The following is a 10,954-nucleotide window of genomic DNA, read 5'->3' on the forward strand; positions in this document are numbered from 1 at the left end:
GTATATCTAATATTTATATATATATATATATACATATATATATATGTGTGTGTGTGTGCGTGTACGTATGTATGTAATGTATGTATGTATGTATGTATGTATGTATGTATATAGTATATATATATAATAATTAAATGTAAGTAATATCGTTTCTCCAGCTCATGTATTTGTACTAAACCCTGTAGGCATGTGAAACACAACTGGTAGACAACACCCTGCCGGGTGCAGTGGCATGGAAACTATACGACACATATGGATTCCCCGTCGATCTAGTGACACTTATGGCTGAGGAGAGAGGTGTGCAGGTGGATATGGCTGGATACGAAGCTAGCAAGGAAGAAGCCAAGTAAGGGGGCACGTGTGTACACCTATGTATATACATATGTATGTATATACCCTATGTATATACATATGTATGTAAATACCCTATGTATATACCCTATGTATATACATATGTATGTAAATACCCTATGTATATACATATGTATGTATATACCCTATGCATATACATATGTATGTGTTGCAGTATTCATCTATGTTTATTTATGTCAGTTTTATGTGTGTATCTATATCGATAAGTATGTAGTGCGTTTTGTGGTTGGAACGAAAGGCGTGTGGGTGTATATGGTTGGGTATGAAGCTGTCATTGAATAGGCTACGTAGGTGGACACATGTATGATCCTATGAATGCATTTTGTTAGAAACAGACATATTCACATCATTTTCTACACATATGTATATATCAGCCTACACACACACACTCATACATATACATTATATATATATATATATATGTGTGTGTGTGTGTGTGTGTGTGTGTGTATACCACGGTTCACTGTCTTACTCGCATCCCACTATCTCCTTCTGTGTTCATAAAAGGTTAATATCTCAGGGCGGTGGTTCTAAAGCGGTTGACCAAGTTAACTTGGATGTGCATCAGATTGCTGTGTTGAAGATGGAACGCGAACTAGCGCCTACAGACGACAGTGCTAAGTACGACTATGCGAAAGACAAGGCATGTTTGTAGACGTGTCAGTATCGGTGTATTGTATGTGATTATGTACACGTACAAACGAACACGTATGTATGTATATTCCTGAATGCATGTATGTATGTATTTTACCGAACGATCTTGGGTATGCGTCAGATTGCAGGGTTACGCCGTAACGGTACTTGACTATGCGGCAGTCTAGATATGTTTGTAGGCATCGCAGAATCAATGTAGATCAGTATATACGTATTTCTGCGACAGTGGTCGATACGGGATGGGATGGTATTGAAGTCATATTGAATAGAGCATACTCCTCTGACACCTTTGCACATCTTAGTACATCCAAATTTCATAGGGCCATAACATATATATATATATATATATATATATATGCATCCGACGCCTGTGCCGGTGCGTGTGAATGTACTCACACGTCTGTGTGCATCTCATCTCTACCCACAGTCAAACTACTACAAGTTCGCCTCAACCGACGCCGAAGTACAGGCCATTGTGGTGGGCAAGGAGTTTGTCGACTCAGTGCACAGCGAAAGCGCCGACAAACTGGTGGGTGTTCTGCTTAACAAGACATGTCTGTACGCCGAACAAGGAGGTCAGATATACGACAAGGGCTTCATTTCCGCTGGCGATGATGGTACGCACGGTTACGTTAGTCTTACGCTCGTCGGTGAATAGATGCATGCACGTGTGTGTGCGTGTGTGGTTGAGTGTACGTATGTGTGGATGTGTTTATGTGTGTGTTGTCGACTCAGTGCAGAGTGATAGTGCAGACAAACTGGTGGCCATTGTGTTCGACAAGACGTGTCGGTACGTGAACAAGGAGGCCAGATATACGACAATGGTTTTATTTCCACTGGCTATGATGGTTCGTACGAATAGTTTGGCTATACTTAGTTCTGTGTATATAGGATGTCTTTGTACGTGTGCTTGAACTTTATACGAGCATATGTTTTTGTGTGTATAGGTGTGTGTATGTGATAGTGGTGTGTGTATGTGATAGTGGTGTTTGTATGTGATAGTGGTGTGTGTATGTGATAGTGGTGTGTGTATGTGATAGTGGTGTGTGTATGTGATAGTGGTGTGTGTATGTGATAGTGGTGTGTGTATGTGGTAGTGGTGTGTGTATTGTGTATGTGATAGTGGTGTGTGTATGTGATAGTGGTGTGTTTGTGTGATAGTGGTGTGTGTATGTGGTAGTGGTGTGTGTATTGTGTATGTGATAGTGGTGTGTGTATGTGATAGTGGTGTGTGTATGTGATAGTGGTGTGTTTGTGTGATAGTGGTGTGTGTATCTGGTAGTGGTTTGTGGAGCTTGTAGTCTCCACGCAGTGCCGCAGACAAACATATGTGCGTTCTACTCGTCTAGACATGTCTATACGCTGACAAGGATGTCAGATTTATCCATATCTATATCTCTATATTGATCTACTTCTATTGTTATTCCGATTTTTATTTCCATTTCTGTTTCTATTTCTATACCATTCCTATACTTCCATAACTTTCCTATCCCACACCATCCATCTACATCCACCTCCCTATCAACCCCCCCCAAAAAAAATCTCCCGCCCGGCGTCACCACAGTCGACTTCGAGGTGACTGGCTGTCAAGTGTACGGTGGATACGTATTACACACAGGCACACTCGCGTCTGGTTCACTCAAAGTGGGCGATGCAGTCAATGTTAGCATTGACAGTGACAGGCGTGTTCCGGTGATGCGAAACCACACGGCTACACATCTGCTTAACTATGCTCTGTGGCAGACGCTCGGAGACGGCGTGGACCAGAAGGGATCGCTGGTTACAGCCGACAGGCTCCGATTCGACTTCTCCACCAATGTATGTAGGTCGATGTATATATATGAATATAAATATATATATATATATATATGTATGTATGTGTGTGTGTGTGTGTATATATATGTATATATATATATATAATTTTTGTGGTTTACATATTTAGAAATCGTGTGTGTATCAAGTATGTGATTTGGTATATATTTGTGTGGGTGTGTATGTAAGCACACATATATGCTGTGGTAGACCCTGGGAGATGGCGTGGATCTGAAGGGATCGCTTGGCTCAGACGACAGACTCTGGGGTGACTTTCTGATCAATGTACACATGTGCATGTGCATATGCATATATACCATGTATATGTGCATATGCATATATACCATGTATACGTGCATATGCATATATACCATGTATATGTGCCTATATATCAAGTGTGTAGTGGGTGATATCCAAAGATATCGCGGACTCGATCCTGCATTTCACCAAACCTGGACATTTATTATTTCTACCACACTTTAAGGCTCTTGTCACGCCTGAGCACGGATTCCAATGGCGCAGACTCCCACAATCTACGTATATCAACTAGGCTTACCCGATAGAGCCCTGGTTATACACGCAGACTCTACCTTCCATGAGTTATAACTCTGCATTCTGTTTATATCACATACTTCCACCCTACACTATAATTATAATCACATTCCTACACCCTACACTATAATTATAATCACATACTTACACCCTACACTATAATTATAATCACATACTTACACCCTACATTATATACATATCACATACTTACACCGTGCACCGTACATTCTATACATATCACATACTGACACCGTACATTCTATACATATCGCATACTTACACCCTACATTCTATATATATCACATACTTACACCCTACACTATAATTTTAATCACATACTTACACCCTACATTCTATACATATCACATACTTACACCGTGCACCGTACATTCTATACATATCACATACTTACAACCTACATTCTATTTATATCATATCCATAGGCTCCTGTGAAGCCCGATCAGGCGGCGGAGATTGAGAAGACAGTGAACGATTTCATCACCAAAGGATCACACGTGTACTCAGAAGTCACACCATTGCATCTAGCAAATGAAATCAAGGGTCTAAGAGCCGTATTCGGCGAGGTACATATACATACATACATACACGCACACACATATATATATAGTTATATATATATATATTTATTTATTTATATATTTATTTATTTATATATTTATATTTATATATATGTATATATGTATATATATACCTATGTATATGCATCTATACATATATATACCTATATATGCATATATATATATATATATATATATATATATATATAGTATATTAAACGTGCAAAGACATTCACGTATAATCTATGCACACATGATTACTTGTATGTATATCATTTATGTACATCTTTATGAAGTTGTATTTGATTGGGAGGGGTTATTTTAAGAAAGTATTCCTGTGTTTTATTCTATTTTTTTACATATACCTTTGCAATGGACAGATTGCTAAATGGTCGTACCTATTTGATATATGTGAATACATATCTGTATATATATATTATTATTTATGTCTATAAATAAAATTTATATTTATATCTATTTATATATCTATATCTATATATCGACATGCACACATATACATGTACATGTGCATATGCATACACTCATATATACACTAACGAGTACCCGGTCTGCTCACGCATACTCCCAGACTTATCCAGACCCCGTGCGTGTAGTAAGTATAGGATTCGGAGTAGACGGCCTGGTGAAGGCTCCGGCTGACCCCCAATGGCTGTCCACATCCATTGAGTACTGTGGAGGTACGCACGTTGAGAATACAGCTGATCTGCAGTCGTTTGTACTGGTTGCTGAGGAGGCTGTGCAGAAGGGTGTGCGACGGGTGGTGGCCCTAACCGGAAACGAAGCTAAGGAGGTGTGTGCATGTGTGTATGTGGAAGTGTGTGTATATGCATGTATGTATGTGGAAGTGTGTGTGTGTGCATGTATGTATGTGGAAGTGTGTATATGTGCACATGTGTGTATGTGGAAGTGTGTGTGTGTGTGTGCATGTATGTGTGTGGAAGTGTGTGTGTGTACATGTATGTATGTGGAAGTGTGTGTGTGTACGTGTGTATATATAGTGTACGTGTGTACGCACATGTTTTTTAATGTGTGCACGTGTGTATATTTTTATGTATACACCTACTCGTTAATCGTTAAACGTCTATGTGTTTTCATACACCGCAGGAAACAGCCATGGCTCAGTACCTGAAGATCGTAGTGGACGTTGTCAAACAAGCATGCACATTCATGTCCCAACTAAAAACTTACGCATTCCTCTCCATTTAATAACACACATTCCTCTCCATCTAAAACTTACGCATTCCTTTCCACCGGATAAAACACACTTTTATTTCCATCTAATAACACACACACATTCCTCTCCATCTAATAACACACATTGTCATGCATATCATATTTATTCGGTAGCATACATATCCATATCCACATTTTCAAGTACGCCTCTATAAACTATTCGTTTGAACTCTAAACTCTAAAACATACATATCCATATTCACATTCTCAAGTACTCCTCTATAAACTATTCGTTTCAACAACGCAGGCGACCGCCATGGCCCAATACCTGAAGACCGCCGTGGACGATGCCAAGAAACTCAAAGTGGAGGAGAGCTCTAAGGTGATCAATGCACTCAGGGAACAGATTGATACCTCTGTCATGTCACTGACGCAGAAGGACAATCTCAGGAAGGACCTGGATGTGCTCAAGAAGGCGTATGGCGACTGGGTGAAGTCTCAGAGGGCTGTGAAGGAGAAGGAGGTAGGCTCCATTGTTGTGTTTATATGTGGAAATGAATTTGTCTGAATATATATATATGTATTTGTCTGAATACATAATATATATATATGTATATATAATATGTGTGTGTGTGTGTGTATGTATATGTATACATATATATGTATATATATGTGTGTGCGTGTGCGTGTGCGTGTGCGTGTGCTTGTCTGGGTATCAGTGTGTGTCTGTGTGTGTATGTCTGTCAATCTGTAGCCTATTTTATCAGTCGACCAGGATATCTCAACCCTTTCGAGTAACTTATAGCAATGAAGGATAGATTCATGTGTATATACTGACTCGGCGATATATTCATCCTGATGAATTTGGTTTGACAGGCCGTAGCTGTCATGAAGAAATTCGCCGAGGAATCGCCAGACGCCAAATTCCTCATCACCAAATTGGGCGACAATTTTGATGTAAAGGTGAGCTTTTGTGTTTTGGACTTAATGGTACGCTATGCATGCTAACTACTTTGAAGATTTGTATCTTGATATGTATCGATGCTTCTGATTTAGGATCGATGTATATACAACAATATGCTTCTGATGTGGTATGAATAAAAGTATTGCATTTATTTTCTTGTGAGTAGGAATATATATATATACATATATATATATAAATATATATATATATATATATATATATATATATATATATATATTTACATATATATGTATATACATATATTTATATTTATATTTATATTTATATTTATATACATACCTATATATATATATATATATTTATATTTATATTTATATAAATACATATATGTACATATTCATTTATATATATATATATATATATATATATGTATTATTTATATATTTATATATATGTATATATGGATCATTATTAATTGAGACAATTTACATACTGGTATTGGTACTTGTTTAGATGTATGTATACCGGGGTGAAAGTGTTTCTTATAAAGATCTGTGCTAGTAGAATCATACGTACTTCCGCTCACTCAAATTCACGTTTTGCAAACTGCTACATTTGCCACAAGTACTATATTTCGATTCCATATATATACATATATATATATTATACATCTATGTATACCTGCAGTAATGTATCTACATACCCCTTATACATTCTATTTAACTCGAAACCACACCCTATATTAGGCTCTACAAGCCGCTATTAAGGCGGCCACAACGGTGAATCCTCTTGCTGCTGTACTTGTATCGTCCGTAAACGATGGTAAGACTATCTTCTTGGCCAATGTTGGCAAGCCATTGGTGGCTTCTGGTTTCAGCGCAAAGGACTGGATCGCCTCAGTGTCTGGTAAGACAGGTGGCAAGGTATGTATATATATATATATTTATATATAACCTGAATATTATATATATATAACCTGAATATTATATATATGTAACCTGAATATTATTATATATATTTATATATATATGCATGCATGTTTGGGAGGCTCCGCATGGATATAAATTTATATGTAGGAAAGTTTTTGTGTGGTCGAAATGCGGACGTCTTGTGTGCCATATGAGCGGCAAAGCAGGTATGAATCACTCTTTAGATAAGGGACCGTATAAGTTCGTAAGTTTGGTTTAATATTAGGGGTGAGGATTTTAGATGTGGTTGTTTCAATATACATTCGACAGCGTAATGATACGCCACCAAAGTCGCGTACACTATATACACGACACTAATTGACCTGGCTATAGCCTAGATAAAGACTAATCAGATTACTGTAAATAACTTTAACTGGCAATAGCCTAGATACAGACTAATCAGATTGCTGTGGATCTTTTTAACTGGCTATAGCCTAGACACAGACTAATCAGATTCCTGGAAATACTTTTAACTGGCTATTGCCTAGTTACAGACTACTCAGATTGCTGTAAACACTTTTAACTGGCTATAGCCCAGATAAAGACTGATCAGATTCCTGATAATACATCCCATACCCAATAGGGTGGCGGCAAACCACTATCCGCCCAATGCATGACCGACACTCCCAACTGCCAAGACCAAGGACTAGAGATCGCCCGAGAGTTTGCGCTGTTGAAGCTCTCTGCGTAAACCTCTGCCCATATGCATGTCCGGGTGCCCTAACCCCTCTGCAACCACACGCACCAGCAAGCAGTCTGGTGACACTGTAATGGGCCTCCTGGCATAGATAGAGCGTGCCATAAGCGATTGTTCGGTGCAAGTCTCAGAGCGCGGGGGCACCGTGTGCTTTGGTCAAATATACGCGGCGTCTCTTCGGATGTAGTGCAGATGTGAAGCTAGTACTGGACGCCGGTGGCGTTGGTAACTGCCATTGGTGCGTGTTTGTGTGTGTGTCGTTTTTGTTGCTGCCTGGTGTGTGTATGTGTGTGTGTGTGTATGCTATAGGGGTCTCGCACATGTATGTACGTGGACACCCATCACATGCATAGGCGTGTCAGACTTAGCAAACGCGTTGACTCGGGCTTACACGGGACTGCTCGGGGGTTACCGGTGGATGTTAAAGCCAGAGGACAGGACACTTTCTGTCGGTTGGAGCGGACAGGTGCTGTGGCTGCCTGGTGTGTTCAGGGGCAAACGTGTTACTCCCGGCATAGCTAGCCATGGACTGAACAGATGAACGGCAGTGCATTAGTTGACTACGTTTTAATAACGGGTTAGAGGTTTAGAATAAAGTGGAACCGACTAGGTTGAAAACTGCATCCTCGTGCGATCTCCTTGCTTCAAATGTTGTTGTGGCAGCCATGAACGGTTCAATCGGTGGCTTGGCTCACATCTCATTGCCTACCACAGTACCATACACCTCTGATGTCTGTGCGGGAGGATGTGGGATATGTAACAAGACAGTGCCGCATCATAGAACCCAAGCGTTGTACACATATATGAATACATGCATACCCACTTAGGTACATATATTGGATACATGCATACCTATTTAGGTACATATACATGGATTAATGCATACCTACTTAGGTACACATACATGAACACATGCATACATACTTAGGTACATATTCATGAATACATGCATACCTACTTAGGTACATACACATGGATTAATACATACCTACTTAGGTACATATACATGGATTAATGCATTCTACTTAGGTACATATACACGGATTAATGCATACCTACTTAGGTGCATATACATGGATTAATGCATACCTACTTAGATACATATACATGGATTAATACATAGCTACTTAGGTACATATACATGGATACATGCATACATACTTAGGTACATATACATGGATTAATGCATACCTACTTAGGTACACATACATGAATACATGCATACCTACTTAGGTACATATACATGGATTAATGCATACCTACTTAGGTACATATACATGTATACATGCATACATACTTAAGTATATATACATGGATTAATGCACGCCTACTTAGGTACACATACATGCATACATGCATACATCCTTCAGTACATATACATGAATACAAGCATACCTAATTAGGTACATATACATGCATACATGCATACATACTCAGGTACATATACATGGATTGATGCATACCTACTTAGGTACACATACATGGATTAATGCATACCTACTTAGGTACATATATATGGATTAATGCATACATACTTAGGTACATATACATGGATTAATACATACCTACTTAGGTACATATACAGGGATTAATGCATACCTACTTAGGTACATATACATGGATTAATGCATACCTACTTAGGTGCATATACATGTATACATGCACACCTACTTAGGTACATATACATGGATTAATGCACCTCTACTTAGGTACATATATATGGATTAATGAACACCTACTTAGGTACATATACATGGATTAATGCACACCTACTTAGGTACATATACATGGATTTGTGCACACCTACTTAGGTACATATACATGGATTAATACACACCTACTTAAGTACATATACATGGATTAATGCACATCTACTTAGATCCAGGCAAGCACCGTGCCCACCTTGACCTGATTTGTTTGTCCGTCTCCACTTTCCGTCTGCTGCCTGAAATCTCGCTCAGGTTATTAACACTCTGGTACTAAACTCGAGTAGTCGCACTGGGTTGTTCAAGCTCAACGCTATTGGCACCTCTCCCTATACCGACACATCCTACTACTTGTTGCTCTCTTTGCCCCATCGCCCAATGGACTTCGATTGTTCTGTTTATTTAGAGGAGCGTCTACCCACGTCCTGGGATAGCTTCACCTCTCTATACACCATCTCCCAATGGGCTCCGATTGTTCTGTTTGTTTATAGACTAGCGTCTACCCACGTCTTGAGATGGCTTCACCTCTCTATACACTATCTCCCAATGGGCTCCGATTCTTCTGTTTATATATAGACTAGCGTCTACCCACGTCTTGAGATGGCTCGATGACACAGAAAACGGCTGACAGTTGAAAATCTGCTCAGTAGATATACACTTCTTGCCCACGACTTCAGACCCATCCTCTAATGAAACCATCATCTAATGAAACCATCATCTAATGAAACCATCCTCTAATGAAACCATCCTCTAATGAAACCATCCTCTAATGAAACCCTCCGAGTGACCCCCCCCCCCCGCGCTACCCCCTGCTACATCGCATCCCTTATCTCTTCTCCCCACTACCCGGGAGCGACACTGTACTGCAACCACCACCGGCGTGCTCGCTCACATGTGCGTCTTCGCCAATACATATATAACATGCACCTGCCTAGGAGATATCAATACATAACGTAATGTTGTGTAGGAAATATCAGTACATAGCGTACAGTTGCCTAGGAGATATCACAGACATAACGTAAAATTGCGTAGGAAATATCAATACACAACGTACAGTTGTCTAGGAGATATCGCAGACATAAAGTACAGTTGCATATGAATTATTAAAACATAAATACAGTTGCGCAGGAGATATCGCAGATATAACGTACAGTTGCGTAGGAGATATCGCAGACATAACGAACAATTGCGTAGGAGAAATCGCATACAGAACGTACAGTTGCGTAGTAGATATCGCATACAGAACGTACAATTGCGTAGGAGATATCGCATACAGAGCGTACAGTTGCGTAGGAGATATCGCATACAGAACGTACAGTTGCGTAGGAGATATCGCATACAGAACGTACAGTTGCGTAGGAAATATCGTATACAGAACGTACAGTGCGTAGAAAATATCGCATACACAACGTATAGTTGCGTAAGAGATATCGCATACAGAACGTACAGTTGCGTTGAAGATATCGCATACTGAATGTAAAGTTGCATAGGAGATA

At 39.5% G+C, this 10,954-nt stretch overlaps 1 protein-coding gene across 1 annotated transcript in view; it reads left to right on the forward strand.

Annotated features, from left to right (window-relative positions):
• Window positions 1-8,383, forward strand: part of SARC_05247 (alanyl-tRNA synthetase) — a 12,407-nt gene extending 4,024 nt beyond the window's left edge. Inside the window, exons 8-17 of the mRNA XM_014300904.1 lie at window positions 186-346; window positions 880-1,015; window positions 1,454-1,643; window positions 2,591-2,844; window positions 3,834-3,974; window positions 4,558-4,779; window positions 5,470-5,685; window positions 6,039-6,125; window positions 6,834-7,010; window positions 7,639-8,383. Coding sequence (XP_014156379.1) covers window positions 186-346; window positions 880-1,015; window positions 1,454-1,643; window positions 2,591-2,844; window positions 3,834-3,974; window positions 4,558-4,779; window positions 5,470-5,685; window positions 6,039-6,125; window positions 6,834-7,010; window positions 7,639-7,746 — 1,692 coding nt within the window. The 3' untranslated portion in view covers window positions 7,747-8,383. The remainder of the gene's footprint in view (window positions 1-185; window positions 347-879; window positions 1,016-1,453; window positions 1,644-2,590; window positions 2,845-3,833; window positions 3,975-4,557; window positions 4,780-5,469; window positions 5,686-6,038; window positions 6,126-6,833; window positions 7,011-7,638) is intronic.
• The last annotated feature ends 2,571 nt before the right edge of the window (window positions 8,384-10,954 follow it).

The sequence above is a fragment of the Sphaeroforma arctica genome, assembly GCF_001186125.1.
Source record: "Sphaeroforma arctica JP610 unplaced genomic scaffold supercont1.328, whole genome shotgun sequence".
In the NCBI taxonomy this organism is placed as follows: Eukaryota; class Ichthyosporea; order Ichthyophonida; genus Sphaeroforma; species Sphaeroforma arctica.